Source organism: Dromiciops gliroides, chromosome 2 (assembly GCF_019393635.1).
Source record: "Dromiciops gliroides isolate mDroGli1 chromosome 2, mDroGli1.pri, whole genome shotgun sequence".
Classification (NCBI taxonomy): domain Eukaryota; kingdom Metazoa; phylum Chordata; class Mammalia; order Microbiotheria; family Microbiotheriidae; genus Dromiciops; species Dromiciops gliroides.
Window position 1 is genome coordinate 73,972,491 of NC_057862.1, and position 22,153 is coordinate 73,994,643.

General features: G+C 42.0%; 1 protein-coding gene across 1 annotated transcript in view; it reads right to left on the minus strand.

Moving 5' to 3' along the window:
• The window catches only part of ABCC2 (ATP binding cassette subfamily C member 2), a 77,099-nt gene that overhangs the window by 36,889 nt on the left and 18,057 nt on the right, over positions 1–22,153 (minus strand). Inside the window, exons 7-18 of the mRNA XM_043985763.1 lie at positions 20,603–20,834; positions 17,028–17,203; positions 15,250–15,427; positions 14,101–14,355; positions 12,443–12,508; positions 11,000–11,137; positions 8,662–8,808; positions 6,787–6,871; positions 5,359–5,425; positions 3,890–4,016; positions 2,119–2,295; positions 273–440 (exon numbers count right to left, since the gene is read on the minus strand). Coding sequence (XP_043841698.1) covers positions 273–440; positions 2,119–2,295; positions 3,890–4,016; positions 5,359–5,425; positions 6,787–6,871; positions 8,662–8,808; positions 11,000–11,137; positions 12,443–12,508; positions 14,101–14,355; positions 15,250–15,427; positions 17,028–17,203; positions 20,603–20,834 — 1,816 coding nt within the window. The remainder of the gene's footprint in view (positions 1–272; positions 441–2,118; positions 2,296–3,889; positions 4,017–5,358; positions 5,426–6,786; positions 6,872–8,661; positions 8,809–10,999; positions 11,138–12,442; positions 12,509–14,100; positions 14,356–15,249; positions 15,428–17,027; positions 17,204–20,602; positions 20,835–22,153) is intronic.

Sequence of the window (22,153 nt, forward strand, 5' to 3'; positions counted from 1 at the left end):
TCCTCCTAAAGCAGGAAGAGACTTGTTTGTGTGTCTGTGTCTGTGTCTTTGGCTCTGGCTCTCTCTGTCTCTGCCTTACTCCCCTAGGGGAGATGGCATTGCTTGAGAAAGAAGCAATATCAGTTCATCAAGACAAGTGCACAGAAAAATGGTCTTCCATAATTGTATTCCTGGTGCCTAGCTTAGTGCCTGGCACACAGTGGGGGCATTATAAATGCTTGCTGATGAATTCATGGGTGGGCTGCCACAGCTGCTTCCCTTTGTATTCTTACCTTGTTCTTCAATAGCCCATTTGGGCCAATGACCTTATTGAAAAGATGCTTCCCTACATGAGCATCTACAGCTGAGAGGGGATCATCCAAAATGTAGATGTCTGAATTGCTGTAGACAGCTCTGGCTAGGCTGACGCGCTGCTTCTGCCCTCCGCTGAGGTTTATGCCCTAAAATAAACAAAAAAAGAAAGGAAGATAGATGGATGTATGGACAGATGGAAGGAAGGACAGAAAGAAGGAAAGGAAGAAAGAAAGGAAAGAAGGAAGGAAGGATGAATGGAGGGAAGGAAGGACAAAAGAGAAAGGAAGAAAGGAAGGGAAAGAAAGTAGGAAGGAAGGAAAGAAGGAAAGAAAGAAAAACATTTCTGTTCATCACATTTTTTAGGCACAAGGGAGCTAAGAATTATAATGGCTCATATTGTTGTTGTTGAGTCATTTCAGGGGTGTCCAACTCTTACTGGAGTGGTTTGCCATTTCTTTCTTCATTCCAATTTACAGATTAGGAAACTGAGGTAAACAGAGTGAAGTGACTTGCCGAAGGTCATATAGTTTGTAAGTGTCTGAGGCCAGATTTGAATTCAGGAAGATGAGCCTTCCTGATTCCCAGCTTAATGCTCTACCAACTTCACCAACTAACTGGCCCAGCTCACATTTAGGTACCTGCTTTAAAGTTTACAAATTGTTTCACCATCAATATCTCATTTAATCCCCACCACACTCCCTGGGAGGTAGGTGTTATTATTATCATCATTTCACAAATGAGGAAATTGAGGCTTGGAGGGACTGAATGACTTGCCAAAGGTCATGTAGACAATAAGTGGTAGAGGATAATTTGACTGTTTCTCTGTAAAGCTAACTTAGGATCTTTTTCACTGATAAGTGTACAAGGGTGCAGAACCCTTCAAAACCTTGCTTAGCCCCAGTTTTTTAAATTTACCACATTGAAAGTCATCATAACAACTATTTATCTATCTATTCATCCATCCATGCATCCATCCATCTATCCATCTATATCTATCTATTTTGGAGGCAATTGAGGTTTTAAGTGTCTTGAACAAAGTCACACAGCTAATAAATGTCTGAGGCCAGATTTGAACTCAGGTCCTCCTGAGTTTTGCTCCATCCACTGTACCACCTAGCTGCCCCTTCTAAGGAATTATTTGGCTGCATTTTTTTATCTTCAGAATTTCTTCACTGTGGACTTTACCCAGTAGTCCCCAAAGTCAATTCAGACTACAGTGAAGGGGAAGCCTTCTAGCTTGGAGATAGAAGTCCAGAGGCCTCCATTACCATCGCCCTACCAAAATAAGAGTAAGGAGACCTTAATTCAAGTCTTGACTGCCATTTACTAACTGGGCAACCTTGGGCAAGTCACTTAACTACAATGAACCTCAGTTCATTCCTCTGTAAAATGGAGGTGAGGGTGAGGGGTGTGAGGATTGACCATATGATCAGTGAGATGTAGAAAATATAGCCTCTGGTGCCCTGCTCAGGTCATCATGAGGCACAGATGAGGTGATACAGGCAGAGTACTTTAAAACCCCCAACTAATGTTTGTCACTACTGTTATTGCTATTATTACTACTGGACACCCTGCTAGAAATCATGGCAGAATGGTGCAGTGGAGACATGGTTGGAGCTATACAACCTGGGGCAGATCCTGGTTGGACCATTTAATACCTTTGTAACCTTTAGAAAATCCCTTCACATCTCTGGGCTATAAAATAAGGGGGTTAGACTAGGTGATCTCTAAGCTCCCTTCTCCTAAATCTATGACACTATGACTTCCAAGCGCCCTTCCAACTCTTTGATCCCAAGATCCCAAATCACTTTGAGCTCCAAGTACCTTCTCTCCGATCTCAGCGAGGTCCCCTCCAGGCAGCACTTTCAAATCTGGGAGGAGAGCACAGGCCTCTAGAACCTGCTGGTATCTCTTTTCATCCAATGGGGATCCAAAGAGAATGTTGTCTCTTACAGTGCCATTCTGGATCCAGGACTGCTGAGGGACATAGCCTACGGAGCCCTGGATGGAGAAAGATCAGATCACATGGGAAGTTATAGTTCTTTTTTTCATATTTATAAATTTTTTAAAAATTTATTGCATTTACAATTTTTGGTTCAAATCTCTATCCCTCCTTCCTTCCTTCCCTCCCCTCGCCCCTCCCCAACACAGTTATAGTTGTAAAGACAATGGACAATGGAGGAGCAGAGAGGAGGAGGTAAGAAAAGAATGATGTTTCTAGAGCTTTAATGTTGAGAAAGAAAGATAGGATGAAGCCACTTGGGCACCCAGTATCTAGAAACCTGACTAGCACCTGACCGGAGACAAAGACAACAATTGCATTCACCACTTGATATTCCATATTTATTGGTTAGAATTTTGTCTTCCCTGTGTGATCCCCAATGAAAAAGAAGAGCAAGATTTTCCAGTTCAGGAGGTGAGGGCATATATTTATGGATACCCAGGTTCTGGCCAAGCCTGAATGATTAATATTAACACAGATATGCGATTGATGGGGGAGATAAGAAGAACAGGCAACAAAGACAGGAAAGAGGTAGGAATTGGGTGCCAGAGAATAACATCCAGGACATCATAGAAGTGCTTTGCATACTTCTCAAAAGACCTGTTTAGAATGGTACCTCACAATCAGGCCATTTGGTGGCATTTTTGAATAGCCATGGGGAACCCTCATGGCTCAAAGGGCCAGCATGTATGTCAGCTTCTTCCCAGAGTCTTTCTCTCCCTTCAGGGACCTGAGAAGAGGCTGGAAGAGGGTAAATTCTCTCAAAGCTGGAAGTCAGAAGACCAGGATTGCTCTTCTCTGCACCAACTCCTCCCTCAAGCAGACATAAAGCACTGAGTAATCAATCTCCACCAATGAAGCACTCAGCACAGTGCTTGACACATAGCAGGCACTAAATAAGTGTTTATTGAATGAATGAATGAATGAATGAATGAATGAATGAATGAATGAATGAATGAATGAATGAATGAAGCTGATCTTATACACATGGCTGTTTAACTCAGGGGTTATGCATATCCAAATTCACATAGTCTGGGAGTAGAACCTGACTTAGTTGGAATGACTGATTTGAAGGAGGAACTAAGATGTAGAACAGAAAGGGCAGCTTTTCAAATCACATTGCTGTAACATAGGTAGAGGCATTCCTTCATTGCCTTCTGCTTTGCCATTGCACTCTAAGTAGCATGGTGCCTTTCCATGTGCCTTGCAGCTGAACCCCTCCCCCATATATGTGCTGTCTCCTCCATCAGAACATGAGTTTCTTGAGAGTAGGGACAATCATACTTTTCTATGTGTATGTTTATTGCCTTATATGATACACCTGCCTGTATAGTGAAGGGTTAATAAATATCTTGTCTTTCATTCATTCATTCATTCCTAGGTGGAGAGTGACCCAGGGCTAAGGTTAAAACTAGACTTTCATCGCCAGTGCATGTTTTCAAATAAGAAAATAGGACTAACTGTGACTTCCAATTTTTAGGCCCCAAATGTCTTAATTTCATTAACAAATTTAATTTTTGATTTCATTAAGACATTTATTCCTGCCTCTATGATCGAGTGTCAAAGGTGCATTGTCCAACTGTTTCTCCTCACCTTGATATTGATGTGCCCATGGATGGGCTCCATTTCTCCCAACATGGCTGATATCAGGGAGGATTTCCCAGAGCCAACGGCCCCCACCACAGCAATCAGTTGGCCTGTCTTAATGTCCAGAGTGACACTGAAAGAGAGAAGAGGCAATTTAGAGAAACGAGGGAGGGAGGGATAGAGACAGAGATAGGTAGTGACAGAGGGAAGAGACATAGAGATAGAGACTCAGAGAGAATCATACAGAGGCCAAAGCCCAGAGTCTTCAAGGAAAGTCTGCCATTGGGGCACCCTTGTCCTTCAAAATTGGAAACTTTGTCCTCCCAAACCCATGACTTAGTTTCTCCCTCCCTCTCTTATTTTTACCAGAACTATCCCCAAGGATTCAATTCAGCAAAGTTTTATTAAGTACCTATTTATTAAGTACTTAGGCTTGTAAGTAGTAAAGATACAAATCAATCTCAGTTCCTCTGATTTCTAAATCCTGTGCTCTTTCCAATGTGCCCAAGAAACCCAAGATGTGGCAAACCATAAGGGGGTCTCTTTCTTCAGAAAAAAAAAAAACTGGATCCTATGTGAAGAATGCAAAGATTTAGATGGAGGAATGTGTGTATCAAGAGGCAGAATAGAGTGGTAAATAGAGGTCCTAGGGTCAAGGTGACCTTGGGCTCAAGTGCTGCCTTGGGCAGATAGTGGTTGTGTGACCACCAGTCACTTAACCTCTGAATGCCATCTCTAAAACTATTGGTTTCAGAGGAGTTGTTGATCTGCTTTGGTAAAGTTCCTTTCATCAGGTTGCTCCCTATGCCAATCAGGACTACAGATCTAGTATAAAAAGGGACTTCAAAACTTTAAATAAACTTTTGTTTTGAGTTTGAGACCAGTGCCCTGTTGTGGAAGCCACTGGCATTGTCTTTAATAACCCAGAGTTCCTCTGCATCCTAGCTTCTTAAATTGTGGGTCACAACCCCATATTGAGTTGTTTAACTGAATATGGGGGTCATGACAAATTTGGCAACAGTGAAAGGTTATGTCTACCTATTTTATATACCCACATACCTAGGGTCATGTAAAAATTTCTCAGGCAAAAAGGGGTTGTGAGTGGAAAAAGTTTAAGAAGCCCTGTTCTTAATCATGAAGAAGCCTCAGAATAGGACCTTAGCAGAGAATATTCCAGTAAGGGCTGAATTAAGGGCACCTGAGTCAGTTCTGTCTAGTTCAATTGTAAGGAAAAGAGGTTTCAGTTACTTGGTGCTCTCAAATACCTCCAACCTTCTAACTTGAGGAATTTATCTGACCATGAATCTGTAGCTTTTTCTTCCCCTCCTCTATCTTAGAAAAATCCTATATCATATGGATTTTTCTGTTTCATTCAGAGAACTTATAGAGAAAAAATGCCTCATTTGAAAGGCCCGAGATACCTGGGACCAGCAATGAGAACTCTCTAGAAAGTGGCAGAGGAGTCAACTACTCACTTTTGAATAGCTGGGCTGACATTGTGATCCCAGGTAAAGGAGGTCTCATGGAACTGAATAGCTTTGTCTGTTGAGAGAAATGTAAGTTCTGTCAGCTAGAGACAAGGCAGAAAATGTGCCCAGGTCTATTGTTTGAACTGCCCCTCAATTTCTACTCCAACAAGGTGATTCCCCCTTGTACCACACTATCCATTCTTAGAGATTGGTTCCTGCCACAATAAGAAGCATATAAAAAAGCTACTAGGATGAGACAAGGATTGACTCAAGTCTCTCCTATTGCAGGTGTCTTGGACTTTGTCCAGTTTCCTTGCCTGGAGTCCTGCTGCCCAGATTATCTCTCCCAACACCAGCTGTGATCTTTTAAGTCCTTCCTTAGTAACTAGTCTTGACCAGTCATTGCCTACCTCTTACCTTCATTTCTTTTTTTTTTTTTTTTTTGGTGAGGCAATTGGGGTTAAGTGACTTGCCCAGGGTCACACAGCTAGTAAGTGTTAAGTGTCTGAGGCTGGATTTGAACTCAGGTACTCCTGAATCCAGGGCCGGTGCTCTATCCACTGCGCCACCTAGCTGCCCCTGACCTAGGAGAGTGCCTGGATCATAGTAGGTATTTAATAGATGCTTTTTGATTGATTGCTTTTCTTCACTGTTTTGATTTCCAGTTTCTAGCTCCTTCAGGAGATCTGCTTAGATCAATACTCTCCCTTGTCTGCATTCCTGTCGGTTCCCTTGGCCCCACTTCACTCTATGCTCATGACTACAATGTCAGCATAACTAACATATGTGGCCTAGGTTTCATGATAAATTCATGGATGATGTATGGCTATAACACGTCTCTATTCTCAGTTGAGTAATTTATCCTGTAGGTCTATGATGCCCAATGGTTGCTCAATATACTATATGGTATGTGTACTTTTACTATTTAAATGTAAAAGAATTTTATTTTGAGAATTTGGTGACTCCTACTCTACTCATTTCTCCTTTTTCCCCTCAGTGGGAAAATTACAACTACTATGGAGATGCAAAAACAGGTTTAAGAATCACTGCTCTGGGGGCAGCTAGGTGGCACAGTGGATAGAGCACTGGCCCTGGATTCAGGAGGACCTGAGTTCAAATCCGGCCTCAGACACTTAACACGTACTAGCTGTGTGACCCTGGGCAAGTCACTTAACCCCAATTGCCCAGTCCAAAAAAAAAAAAAAAGAATCACTGCTCTGGGGCAGCTAGGTGTCACAGTGGATAAAGCACTGGCCCTGTATTCAGGAGGACCTGAGTTCAAATCCAGCCTCAGACACTTGACAGGTGCTAGCTGTGTGACCCTGTGAAAGTCACAACCCCAATTGCCTCACAAAAAAAAGAGAGAGAGAGAATCACTGCCCTGCATGCTATCTGTGGGAAAACTTGGCCCAGTTTCCAAAGGCCATCATTTACCAGTATGGGCATCATTTCGAATGTTGGATGTATCCAAGTCATCTCCAGTCAAGTACCTTTCCAAGCGATCAGCAGAAACACTAACCTACAAGAAAGTACAAAGTATTCTTGAGAATTAAGCGCCAGCCAACAAGCCAGGGCTCCTCAGCTTTGATGCTCCCTAGTTATGCCTCAGTTTCATCCCTATGTGATATTATACAAGAGATTTTCCTTCTCTCCATATCAGTGAGTTTCCTACCTGTGTTGGGGCCCTCTGAGAGAACAGAAAGGGAGAAAATGCTGAAAGTGGGCATGGTTGTGGAGCCTGGAGACTTCAATAGAAGAGGTCACAACAATCGAGAGAAGAGAACTCTTTCACTCACTGGGAGCAGCCTGGGACCATTCCAAACTCCAGGGAGAATAAGAAGTCAAATCGAGTCAAGAGGTGCTTATAAACATCAAGGAGAACATTTTGACCTGTTACTTGCCAGTGAGACAGGTACAGGAGGTACTATCCCCATTTCACAGATGGTGAAACTGAAGCTCAGAACTATTAAGTGACGTAATAAAAGTAAAATCAGACAGCTCTAGAAGACCAACAAGCCCTTGCAATGGCAGGGTTGTTGGGAAAGGTCCCTTGTCTGCCTGAAATGCACCAAAGTATTCCAAGAACACTGTGTACTTGAAGCGAGTAACTTCATCTCTCTGGGCTTTGGTTTCTTCATCTCTAAATTGGGGTATTAGGAAAGGATGATCTCTAAAGTCCCTTCTTGATTATATAATTCTATTTTCTGCATTATGTGATGGGGATTCTCATTCCCTTTGAAATTATGGACCAATGCTAGAAACCTTATCATAGTACACTCTAAGCAGTGAGGTAAAATAGTGGATAAAACCTCATATAAGTGTCAGGATGACCCGAGTTTGAATCCTGCCTCAGACACTTATTAATTGTATGACTCTGGGAAAGTCACTCAATCTTTCTCAGCCTCAGTTTCTTAATCTGTAAAATTGAAATCATAATAGCCCCTACCTTACAGGGGTGCAATGAAGATCCAATGATATGTATGCAAAATGCTTTGTACACCTTAAAGAGCTGAGTGGTAATTGTCAACATCAGCATCATTATCATTATCATTACTACTATTACTCCTCATTATTATCATTATGATTACTACTAGTATTATTATTATTATTCCTCCTCCTTAATATTGTCATTACTACTACTCATTATTATTATCCATATCATTACTAGTGCTATTATTACTACTATTACTAATAGGCATCAGCATCATCCAACATCATCATCCATCACCATCATCATTACTACCACTCATCACTACTGCTGCTGCTACTACTACTGCTGCTGCTGCTGCTGCTGCTGCTGCTACTACTACTACTACTACTACTACTACTACTACTACTGCTGCTGCTGCTGCTGCTGCTGCTGCTACTACAACTGCGGCTGCTGCTACTACTACTACTATGGCTGCTGCTGCTACTACTACTACTACAGCTGCTGCTGCTACTACTACTGTTGCTGCTGCTGCTACTGCTACTACTACTACTGCTGCTGCTGCTGCTACTGCTACTACTACTGCTGCTGCTACTACTACTACTACTACTGTTGCTGCTGCTACTACTACTGCTGCTGCTGCTGTTACTACTACTGCTGCTGCTGCTGCTGCTGCTACTACTACTACTGCTGCTGCTGCTGCTGCTGCTGCTACTACTACTGCTGCTGCTGCTGCTGCTACTACTACTACTGCTGCTGCTGCTGCTACTACTACTACTACTACTACTACTACTACTACTACTACTACTACTACTACTACTACTACTACCACCACCACCATTACTACTAACACCACCACTATCACTTCTGCTACTACTTACCTGGAGTATGGAAGAAATCAACAAGGGGAGCATGGACAGGGGGAAGCGGAGTATGTTAAACAGAGTGATGGAAGTGAAGGCCTTTTGTGCATCCAAAACATTATTCTCATCCACCAGAACATAGACAGTAAAAGTGACAACCGATACCTGAGAATCATAAAGTCAGCAAGAAAATTGAGTGCTTTTAAAAGGGAATAACTAGCCTAACTCTAATTCTCAAATATATACACTCAAAACATATCATTTGGGGGGGTCAATCGATCAACGAGCATTTATTGAGCACCCACCCCAACCCTCTCAGCTGAGAACCTTTCCTCATATTTTTTTTTGGTTTTGTTTTGTTTGGGGTTTTTTTTTTGCGGGACAATGGGGGTTAAGTGACTTGCCCAGGGTCACACAGCTAGTAAGTGTTAAGTGTCTGAGGCCGGATTTGAACCCAGGTACTCCTGAGTCCAGGGCCGGTGTTCTATCCACTGCGCCACCTAGCTGCCCCCTTTTCCTCATATTTTAAAGAAAAAAATGGAGGTCATTTGCCATGAACTACTTCTCCCTTCCACTTCCTCATCTCATATCACTTAGCTATCTTCTGACATGATCTCCTCTATTACCTCTGTCTCACAAGATCAAGTGGCCTTACTTTTTACAGAGGTAAAACCCTTTACCAGCACAAACAATCTCACTCCATCCCATCTCCTCCAATAGATTGTCCCTTCTGTCATCCCTACTCTTTCACTTATCTTCAGTCTCTCCCTGTCCACTGCATGGTGCCAGGAACACAGAAGGTGCTTGATAAATGTTTATTGACTGTGTCAGGCACAAGCCTGGATTCCGGGGATTCAAAGACAAAGATGAAACAGTCCCTGCCCTCAACGAGCTTATATTTACAGCTCCCTGTTGCTAGCACTTTATGTCTTCTCCCAGAAGCAGGTTCCTCCCATTTCCCACATGGATGTCTTCATCTTAGGTGATCCAAGCAAAACCCGGTTACACATATAAACATTCGAAGGCTGAAGTATGAGCTTTAAAGGGCTATTGATTTGATAGGGTAAATTGGGATGGTTGTTTCTTTTTAAGTAAAAGGTGAAGGGGCAGCTAGATGGCACAGTGGATAGAGCACTGGCCCTGGATTCAGGAGGAACTGAGTTCAAATCCAGCCTCAGACACTTGACACTTACTAGCTGTGTGACTTAACCCCAACTGCCTCACCAAAAAAAAAAAAAAAAAAAGGTAAAAGGTGAGTCACTGAGAATCAGGAGGCTCTGGTTGAAACCATAGAACACCAGGACAAGAGGTGCACGTGCAGGTAGAGTGGAAGAAGAACCAGACAAAGAGGACCACAGGAATGAAGGGGAGGGGCTGAAAAAAGCTGCTCAGTCCAGAGGCTGCACATAGGGGCAGGGTGCTGATGGAAGGCTTCAGCTGAGTGATTCCTGATTGGTCAGAGAAGGAACTAACTTTATTGGCCAAGAGCTGCAGACATCTATTGCCCCTCAGGATCACCTAGAGTTGGATAAATGTGAAACCTTTCATAAGGGTTTGTTGCTCTCTACTGCCGCCTCTGGCTGAAGGAAAAAAGGGAGAGGGGGTCTTGCCCCTGCTTTGACATACAGGTAAGGATTGTTGCTGTGGGCTCTGTTCTGATTGGACAGCATTCAAGGGAGGGAATAACGGGCTTGGTTGGTCTGCTCACATCAAAAATTTAACAATAGGCTTTCACCGGTATGCAGTATAGTCAGGGTATGCTGGAAGCAGCCCCTGTAAGTGGATTGTTAAATTTTCAGTGTGGGCATTTACCCTCCAGAAATCTGCAAATTCTACAAATCATGGTTTGATTTGTTGTTGAGTGTCTAGACTTAAGAGAATCATGGGGAAAGTGTTAATAATGAAGATTAAATTTAAAACTGTGTTTGGTGTACTCTTCCCGTCTGTCAGTCTGCCCCTCCCCCACCAAAGAGCTGATTGTTAAACATTATGACCAGTTCAGAGGAGTATATCCTCCTCTGTCTGCAGGCCCCCCTGCATCCCATTTGCTGCATTACATTTAGGGGGCCCATCAGAGTACGCAGAAAACTCAGCAGAGGAAACTAACTCAGCATATTAGAGACTGCTTTTGCTTTTTCTTTGTATCCCCAGCACTTAGCACAGTGCCTAGCACAGAGTAAACCCTTCACAAATGCCTATTGATTGACTGACTACATGATGCCATGACATGGACCAAACCCAGAACTTCCAGGGCAGTTGTGGGAATGGGGGTGGGGCAGTCTGCTCCCTCTAGGAAGTTGCCTCAAGGTACCAAAAACACTCATTTCACTGTCCCTCTTTGTTCCCTCACACTTACCAGCACAGGGGCCAGGTTGAAGATGAATACAACAACAGACTGCAGCAGAGAAAATGATAGCAAGTTCTTCAGCTCCTTCTTTCGGATCCCCTGGATCTGCTCTATAAATGAAGGCTCCCAGGCAAAGTATTTCAGGATCTACCAAAGTCAGAAGGCCATTGAAGTTTAGAACGGGGTGGGGGGGCAGCTAGGTGACACAGTGGATAAAGCATGGGCCTTGGATTCAGGAGGACCTGAGTTCAAAGCCGGCCTCAGACACTTGACACTTACTAGCTGTGTGACCCTGAGCAAGTCACTTAAACCTCATTGTCCAGCAGAAGAAGAAGAAGAAGAAGAAGAAGAAGAAGAAGAAGAAGAAGAAGAAGAAGAAGAAGAAGAAGAAGAAGAAGAAGAAGAAGAAGAAGAAGAAGAAGAAGTTTAGAATTGGTAGGAAACTTGGGGGCCCACTGGTCCAAGAATCTTCTCTTACATATTCGATGTGTTAGATAAGGTGCCTTGCAAAGCTATACAGCAAGTTAAAGCCAGATTTCCTGATGACTAGTTCTTTGTCTTTTCCAAGATACCCTGCTGATCACCAACACATACACTTTGGAAAGTATCACCCATCAGGATCTCAGGACACAGTCTCTAGGGCAAAAGCTAGAATAAGATCTCTATGAGGAAATGGAAAGCTTTGGGAGAGAAGCATTTGAGCTGTGCATCATGTCAATGAAAAGACCCTCAAGGTCAAAAGCCCAAGTCTTTGAGCAAGTTCAAATGCTGGGAGAGGCAGTACTTCAGTGTTTCAAGAGCCTATGATTTCACTGTATGAATACTCCCTCCAACAATGTAGATTGCAACTTCAATATAACTTATAAGATGGCCTTCAAAAGTATCAGCAGCTGAAGAAATTCATCCTTCTGGTGACAAGTAGGTGATGAAACTCTCTGAACTTAACCAAACTGGTCCTCAGATAACCACAGTCCATCTCTAGGCCCCTACTCAAAGCTTGGTAGTGACTGCTAGAACTCTCATTCTTTCTTTTTTTTTTTTTTAGTGAGGTAATTGGGGTTAAGTGACTTGCCCAGGGTCACACAGCTAGTAAGCTTTAAGTGTCTGAGGTCAGATTTGAACTCAAGTACTCCTGACTACAGGGCCGGTGCTCTATCCACTGTGCCATCTAGCTGCCCCTTTAGAACTCTCATTCTACCAGCACAGTCTTAGACAATCCTAAGTTACCACTACACCACATAGGTACACTGGAGGATGAAGAACTTTCATGGAGGAATAAGGGGAAGTAGGATATGGAAAATAAGATTCTGCAGGATGTGAGTGAGACCATGGCTCTCACCAGGACAAAGGGGTTAGCATCTCAGATCTCTGAAGTGTTCATGGAAGTCAGGAAGCTAATTAATGCCTATGACTACACTGTGGGGGGGAGGTGCCCCAGGTTTTGCTACTCACCTTTATTCCACTGAGAATCTCATTCATGACCTTCAGACGCTTGTCTTTGTTCTTCATGTTCTCAACCTGCGGGAGAAAAGAAAGATATGCATATACATATACATATGTATGTATGAATATGCATGTGTGTATATGTACATATACACAGCTATGTGTATATATGTAACACATGTATACCTGTATCTCCACATATACACACATATTCATTCATATATACAAACATACACACACAGACACTTATATATGAGGCAGCTAGGCGGCTCAGTGGATAGAACACTGGGTCTGGTGGGAGCAAGACCTGAGTTCAAATGCAGACTCAGACACTTACTAGCTTTGTGACCCTGGGCAACTCACTTAACTTCTGTTTGCCTTAATCCAAGAGGGAAGAAAAGGGCAATTCACTCTATTATCTTTGCCAAGAAAACATTCCAACTTTTAAATTCTGTGATTCTGTACGGTGAAGCAGTCACAAACATGGATTCCTGACTTTGGCTTGATGTGCATGAAGGGAGGTATAGCTTTGGATTTTAGGAAAATTATCTGAATGAACATCAAATAGACATCCCCCTTAACCTTGGGACCCATGAGCCAACCTTGTAAATGAAAAGATTAGCGATATTCTTTTTGGGATTTGCTAGAGAAAATTAAAGGTCTTTTCCAAGTTCCCAGTTCTCCCTCTTCTGTCTAGAAATTCAAGGTTAGAATAGGAATTTCTCCGAACTTTACATTGTGTATCACAGAAAGAGGGAAAGGGCCTATATATGCAATATGTACATATACACACATAAATTAATAGACATACATACACATCCATCCATCCATCCATGTTCTATACACTCCAGCCTTATTGGCCTATGTGCTGTCCTGTATACTTGACCCTTCATCTTCTCTGTCCCTTTCACTAGATATCCCCCATCTGCCATACCTAAAATGTTCTCCTTCCTCACCTCTGCCTCTTGGAATCTCTAGCTTCCTTCAAGTTTCAGTTTATTAATAATAATAACAATAACAACAACAACAATATTAATAACAATAATAATAATAGCAGCAGGGTGGCACACTGATTGAGCACTGATCATGAGGTCATGAGGACCTTGGTTCAAATCCAGCTTCACACATTCACTAGTTGAGTGACCCTGGGCAAGTCACTTAATCCAAATTACCTCCCCTCCCCCCAGAAAAAAGAAAAAAGAAAAAAATTCATTTCATATGCTACTTGTTGCAAGAGGTTTTTCTCAGTACTACTCCTGCTCCCAAATTCCCCTTCTCCTTTAAGGTCACCTTCCATCTACTCTATACGTACCTTGTATATACTATTTATGTACATGTTGTTTCTACTGTTGAAATGTAAGGCCTCTTAGGGCAAGGTCTATTTTTGACCCTTTTTCTTTGTATCCTCAGCATTTAGTGCAATGTAAGTGCATTGAGCACCTAGTAAGTACTTAACAGATTGAACACCTGATTTCTGTATAGCAATACTATTTTCCTGGTTTTGCTTACTTCATTTTACATCATTTCATCTAAGTCTTACCATGTCTTACCTTAACCCAGGCTATAAGCCCAAACTTTCATTTTCAGAAGTCACAGAAAAAGAAAGAAAGGTTTCAGATTGTATTTCCATGTGTTAAAAAGTTGAAGTTATTCTATTATATTCTTACCTGAATTGCTCTGCTTTTGGTGGCCAGAAATGCATTAATGGGGATAAGTAGTATCATTACCCCTAGACCTGCAAGGACTGAGGGTCCTAGCTCCATCCACAGGAAGACAATGGATAACACAATTTGGAAAGGGCATGACCACAGCAGGTGAATGAAGTTGGTCACATCCATAAATCGCTGAGCATCCACAGACATCAGGTTCACTGTTTCACCAACAGTGTACTGCTTCCGGGCATTGTTGGAGATGGTTAAGGTCTAAAGATAAAACCTTAGATGAGTATTTTAAGTTACCCCACTTTGGAGCAGGAGGAGAAGGACTTAAAGGCAGCCCTTTGTTCAGGAACAACAGAAAGCAAAAGAAAATAATTCCTTAACCACTAATTTATTGAGTGATTGATTCTGGCCTCAGACTCAATGGATGGAGGAATGTCATTTGAGCCATCACCCCATGGGGGCAGTGTGGCTACTTTTAGCAAATGAAGAATTTTTGGAGTGGAGTGAACCATGGAATCCATACTTGAGGTCAAGTGACTTGCCTTTCATTAAACATAGTTCATTACTTCTAGGGTCTAAGCCTTAAGGTTATAAATGCATTGGACAAAATGGATGGAGGAAAACGCTTTTGAGCCATCTTCCTATCTTCCTATAGAAAGTGGTGACCACTTACAGCAAGTGAAGGACTTTTAGAGTGGGGAGAACTATAAACTTAAGGTCAGGTGAATTTCCTTTGATCAGATACATTTTGCTATTTCTAGCCTCTGAACCTTGTTGGTATAAACCTCTTATCTATCTCAAAGACCATTTCTCTCCCTAACGCTTTTCCTCTCATGATCTTTTCACTCCACCAATTCACTATTGGGGGGAACATACTGAATTTCTTGATCATGATATGGAATCAGAAAATGCCCCAAATGCCAGGAGCATAAAGCTCCTTAATGTTCCCTTCTGTGGACTTAAGGAAGTATAGAGTTAACCCCATGTTTGCCACTGGGCAAAGGCCCGCTTACCTTCTGCAGTTCTCCAAACAGAAATGATGGTGGGGAAAAAGTCGCCCCAAAGTATTTATTTGTTTTCTTATGATAGCTCCAATCATAGCAGCTATTTGGGAGCAGGGGTTGTTTTCTGAAGGAGCTCCATGATTCTGCTTACCTTCCTATACACAGCAGCCATGAGGGTTGTGCGCACAGTCATGCCCAGGATGAAGCAATACTGAAAGTACCACTGAAGGCTGAAGGACTGAATGAGGGCCACCACAAAGAAGAGGGCAGAGTACCCATAGCCTTGCCATGCATATGCTGAGGAGTCACTAGCAAATGAGATCATCAGCCTGCCAGAGAAAAGCCAAGTAAGCTTTGCCACCCAGACCTCCAAGGACCACGAATCCCTCCATTTGGCAGACAGGCAGGGCCCCATTACATTGATGGCTCACTGATCAGCCTCCTGGTTTGAGCGCCATGTTCCCTTCCTCCCACCCCGCCCCCTGCCTTTGGTGAGAGTCATGCAAGAGCACCAGATTTGGAATCGGAGTGTCTGCTTTCAGATCCCACCTCTGGCACATACTGCCTTATGACCTTGGGGCCCTTCTCAACCTCAGTTTCCTCATCCAAAAAATGAGTGAATTGTACTAAGTGATCTTTAAGGTCCCTCCCTATTCTAGGTCTATACCCTATGGGGAAAAGCAAAAGTTGAGTGGGCAATATAAGGCACTGTGACGATCTTTCCCATTTCTTAGCCTCACTTCTACTCTTTTCCTATGAATGAGCCTGTCTTGAGTATAAGGTGGGTAGACTAAGGGGGATATAGCAGTTCTTACTCAGTTGGAAATGTACCCTTGCTAAGCAAGCAGGAGATTGCCTCTGATGGCAATTAAAGACAGGACTAGAACTTGGGTCCCATGACTCCTAGGTATGTTATAATATACCCAAACCCCCACGGAAGGCCACCATTAAACAGAAGTCACGTGCCAAAAACAAAATGCAAGTGGTCCCCCGGCAATGCAAGCTACCACATGCACGTTGTTTAGTCCACAATAACTCTGTTGTACAGGCAATAGAATCTATGAGTTTCCATACAGTCTTAGTTTTCCCTAAAAGCCCAGTCTAATCCAACAAGCATTTATTAAGTGCCTACTATGTACAAGAGGGTAGTGACAACTAGAGGAATAAAGAAGGCTTTCTGTAAGCAGTGACACATGAGCCATTGAGGAAGCCAATGATTCCAAGAGGCAGGGGTGAGGAGGGAATGCTTTGGGTGCATGGAAGTCAGGCTGTTCAAAGGCACAGAGGTCAGAGATGGAACACTTAGTTTGGAGAACAGTCAGTAAGTAGACTTATGGTTACCACACAGAGTTTGAGAGAGAGAGGGTCAAATTCAAGGAAAACAAGTCCAATTTGGCCAGAATTCAGAGTGTGTAGAGGAGAATAATGTGAAATAGGCCTGGAAAGGTAGACTTGAGTCATATTGTAAAAGGCTTTAAGATGAGGATCTTGTATGTTGTCAGGGAAGCAACAGGGAGCCACTGAGGGCTCTTGATTAAGGGAGTAATAGGATCAGATTGCTTTAGGAAGACTATTTTGGCAACTGTTCAGAGGATGGATTGGAGAGGGGACAGATTAGAAGAAGACTGACTATGAGGCTATTGTACTAAGTAAGAGGCAATGAGGGCAGGAAGTAGGGCGATAACCATATGAATGGAGAAAAGGGAAATAGAATTGGATGCAAGAAAAGCTTGGAATGGTGGAGGGAAGTGAAAGGGACCCCATACAATTTCCATCACCTTAGGTTTTGAAAATTACCCCTTTGTTTTTGATCAGCTAAATGCAGTAGGTTACAGTGAAAAATGCAATGGGCTGATGGAGTACAGCTTTCTGCCTAGTTAGACCAGCCCCTTATGTCTCACAAAGACAGCACAGTACATCACAACTCACTTTAGGAGCTGAGGACTCAGAAACATCAGGACATCTTGAATCACCTTGGCTATGAAGGACATAATCAAAACACTGCGGAAAGTTTTAAACAGAGCTTTGGCTAACCAGGACTTGGCAAAGTCTTGTGTGGTTCCAGATTCTGACTCTTTCTTCTTCTTTTTCTGTTTCATGTCTTCCTGAAAGCAAAAACAAATAATTGAGAAGGGATGGAAGAGTTAAATTTAGGTGCCTATCAGGCTTATGAAGTAGGTATCCAAGCTCATGTGTCTTTTGCAGTAAAGATTTAGGATCACTATGGTAGAAGAAATTTGAAAGCTCAGGAACAAAGACACAAAGCTCAATTTCCCCGTATTTGAAATGACTGGTAGGCAGTCTTGCCTTTGGACCCACTTTTTCTAGTTTTCTACTTCTGTATATTCAACCCAGAGTGTACCTCCCACCTTCCTTAGGTAGGTTCTCTGCTCTTCTAGCTCCATGGTTTAATTCTTGACCCAACATCTAACTATTATACTGCTTCTTCTTTGGGTTCTGAATCCCAGCACCTCCAACCTTCATGCAGTCTGCTGCTACCTCCTCAATGCTTGCACATTCATGGTCAATCCTTGTTCAGCCATGGCTGATGGATTATATCTGTTATTCTGCTCCAACCATACCATTCTCCTCACCATCTCCTGGAATTCACTACACTAACTCTTGTCCTCTGTTCCTTGGCTTATGATGTATCCTCTCCCTAGTCTGCCCTCCCTACTCCTTTCTACCTACTTCAAGATGCTTCAATTCAACAAATGTTAATTGTGTTGTTGTCTCCACCACTAAACTCTGAAGTTGGTGGTCACCCATTATTGAACAGTGAGGTGTAACACCTCTCTGGGGATACTGTATGATGATGAACTGTAGAAGTTAGGGGATTACAGATGTTTGGGAAGAAGCCTGATGGTCATCATGATACATTAGGAAGATCATTCTATAATAATCTATAAGAATACAAGTCATTCCCCTATTGACAAATGATCAAAGGATATGAAGAGGCAGTTTTCCAAGGAATAAATAAAAACAACTTATAATGATGTAAAATTCTCTAAATCATTATTAATTAGAGAAATTCAGATTAAAACAACCTTGAGATATCATTTTACACCTACCAGACTGGCTAAAATGATAGGAGGGGGAAGAGCAGTTAGGTGGTGCAGTGGATAAAGCACCAGCCCTGGATTCAGAAAGACCTGAGTTCAAATCTAGCCTCAGACACTTGACACTTACTTGAACCTGGGCAAGTCACTTAACCCTTATTGCCCTACAAAGATATAGATATAGGTATAGGTATAGATATAGATATATACATACAGATATGTATACATATTTTTTAAAAGTAAATATTAAATTAAAAAATTTTAATTAAAAAAAGATAGGAGGGGAAAGTAATAAATATTGGAGAGGATGTGGAAAAATTGGGACACTAGATCATTTGTGAACTGTAAAACGATCTAATAATTTTGGATAGCCAAAGAGTTATTGTACTACTTTTGACCCAGCAGTACCACTACTTGGTCTATTTCCAAAGATGATTAGGGAAAAAGGAAAAGGACCTATAAATTCTAAAATGTTTATAGCAGCTCTCTTTGTGGTTGCAAAGAACTGAAAATTGCAGGAATGCCCATCATTTGGGGAAAGGCTGAACAAGATGTGGCACATGATTGTGATGGAATACTACTGTGCTATAAGAAATGATGAGATAAATGATTTTATAAAAAACATGGAAAGACTTGCATAATGTAAAGAAGAGCAAAATGAGTAAAAATAAGAGAACATTGTATATAGCAGCATCAATATTGGGTTTTTTTTAAGATTCCCTTTTTCTTTTTTCTCTTTTTTTTTGCAGGGCAATGAGGGTTAAGTGACTTGCCCAGGGTCACGCAGCTAGTAAGTGTCAAGTGTCTGAGGCCAAATTTGAACTCAGGTCCTCCTGAATCCAGGGCCAGTGCTTTATCCACTTCACCACCCAGCTGTCCATCAATATTGGGGGGGGTTGTTTGTTTTTTTGTTGTTTTTTTCATCAATATTGTTTTAAGAACAACTTTGAGTGAATGATTTTTTTTGTCTATTATAAGTACCCAAATTAACTATAAAGGACATATAGACAAAAATGCAATCTACATCCAGAAAAAGAGCTGATAAATGGAAGTATATATAGAATAATTTTACATCTACATACATTTGTGTGTATGTGTGTGTATATTTATGTATCTATGTGTGTATAAATATATATATACATACATATACTATTTGTGTCTAATGGTACCCATTTCTAAGGTGGGGAGGAGGGAAGAAAAAATATTTACATGATAATTTTGTTGTATATTTGAAAGGAATAGGGAGTTGTGCATAGTAGATTTGCAGCTTCACATACAATCATCTTTTTTTGATTGTATTATTATGGAGATGCTTGATTTATTCCACAAAGTAAAAATAAAATTTAAAAAAGAGAAGATCATTCTGGTAGTGGTGTGTGGGAGAGATTTGGGGAGAAACTGGCAGCTAGAAGACCAGACAGGGGACTACTGTAGCAATTCAGGCAAGAAATAATGAGGGCTTGGACTAGTGTATAGGAAGGGGAAATAATCCTAACATTTGGACAGTGCCCTAAGGTTTTTTGTGGATTTTTTTGGCGGGGCAATGAGGGTTAAGTGACTTGCCCAGGGCCATACAGCTAGTCAGTGTCAAGTGTCTGAGGCCAAATTTGAACTCAGGTCCTTCTGAATCCAGGGCCAGTGCTTTATCCACTGCACCACCTAGCTGCCCCTGCCATAAGGTTTTCAATGTACCTTCCATGTCAGCTTATTTGATCTTTACAACAATCCTGTGAGGTCTCAGAGAAGTTAAGTGATTCATCCATGGGTACACAGTAAATGTCAGAGGGAGGATTTGAACCCACGTCTTCCCTGACTCTTGTACGTTTTTCAGTAGACTGCTCTGCCTTTCACGTAAGTGAAATGAAAAGGAAAGGACCATGTAGAAGATATTGCAGAGAGAGACTCACCATGATTTGGCATCATGGGTGTGTCTAGGTGGGAATAAGAGTAATAGATGACTATCAAGTTTTGAGCTGAAGGACATAAAGAACATTGGTGCCCTTAATGGGAAAATGAGAGGCAAGGGGAAGAAATGATTTGGGGAGGAAAATGACTTCAGTGTTGGGTATGGTAATCTTGAGAAGCCAGTGAGACATCCAAGTGAAGATGCTAAGAGGAGGATTGGAAATGTGGAACTGGAGTTTGGCAGAGTTTTACTTCTAGCTATTTTAGCTAAAGCTCCAAGAGTAAATGAGATAGTCTAAGCCTCAGCATACTCCTCTGCTAAGAGGATGATAATACCTTTTCCATGCACCATTGGTATCAGGGTGAGGATCAAGTGAAATAATCTATCTGAAAGCACTTTGAAAATTGTCAAGTGCTTTATAGATACAGGGCATAGTCCTCCCTGTCGTTAACATGTGCACTGACATGCACCTAAGATAGGGAAGCATATGCACATGCATGCACATGGATGTGTGTCCACCAGTGCTCTGAGAAAGTTACCAACACAAGGTTGTCTTGGCTCTGACTAGCATTTGGACCATTCATCCTGGCTTCAGATGTGTCCCGGGATTTCCTCTTCTGACACCGTTTCTTCAATGCCTGCTTGGCTTTCTTCATCTCTGTTTCCATGTGCTTTGTGAATATCTTAGAGATTTCATGGGTTTTCTGTTCCTCATTCAAATCCCAGACATCTTCCAAGGTCAAGGGATGTTTATAGCCTTTCCAAATGATACTATAAAAAGAAGGTTCACAGGATTATTGGGTTAGAGCCAGAAGGGACTTTCTGGTCTCACCTTCTCCACTAATTCCTTCCCCTCTCACATGTCTTTCACCTTTTGAAAAAACAAGGAAACAAACCAACAAACACACCTCCTTTCCTTCGCTCTGCTGACTCCTCCATTTTTCTATTTCCCTAATTTCTTTCCTGATTCATTTTCCCAAATGCCTCACATTACTGCAGTCACTTCCTTACCACCTGCTAATCATATTCTTGTTATCTTGTCACCCATCCCAACATTCTACTGAAAATGGCTCGAGTCACCAGCAACCACTAAATCACCACAACTAAGCCCTCACCCTCCTTCTTGTTCTTTCTGCAGCATTTATTGTTATTGACTCTTTCTTCTGTTGTTTCCCTGTTTAAAAAATACATTTTCATTGACCATTCTCCTTGTTTTTTAAATTATTTCTTGTTTCTCTCCCCACAGCACCTTTCACATCTAAGCCATTCAACAAATATTTATTAAGGTCCTTTAAAAGGTGATCCAAGGGGCAGCTAGGTGGCACAGTGGATAGAGCACCAGCCTTGGAGTCAGGAGTACCTGAGTTCAAATCCGGCCTCAGACACTTAACACTTACTAGCTGTGTGACCCTGGGCAAGTCACTTAATCCCAATTGCCTCACTAAAAAAAAAAAAAAAGGTGATCCAAGAGATTTTTAAAATGAAAAAACTATGATCTCTGCCCTGTTTTTGGCTGGGCTTTTCATAGAAGGCTTCACAGAGATGGCCCATATAGACAGATAGAGTCATGATAGCCAGAGGTGTGTAATCAAGTAGGGGAAAAGGCATTCTAGCTGGAGTGGATAGCCTGGCTAAAGCAAAGGAGGCAGAAAAGTGTAAAGAAAGTTCAGAAAATAAAGAGTGGAAGAGTATGGATAGGAAGTAGCAGGAAGTAAAACTGGAAAGATTGGGTGAAATTATGAAAGGCATTTCATGGCAGAATAAGAATTCTGTCTTGAGACAGGGGGTCACTACCTTAGTTCTCATCCCACCCACACCCACCCATACCCACCCCCACTCACCTGAAGTGTTGAAATGGCCCCCTAACTTGTCTCTGGGCCTCAAATCTCTCCAACCCATTCTCCAAATAACTGCCAAAGTGATTTTTCCCGAAGTGCAGATCTGGCCATGTCACCCCCCTACTCAGCAAACTCCAATGGCTCCCTATTGCCTCTAGGATCAAATATGAATTTCTTTATTTGGGCTTTAATGCCTTTCCCAACTTGGCTTCAACCCGTCTTTCTAGTTTCATTCTATATCACTGTATGGTC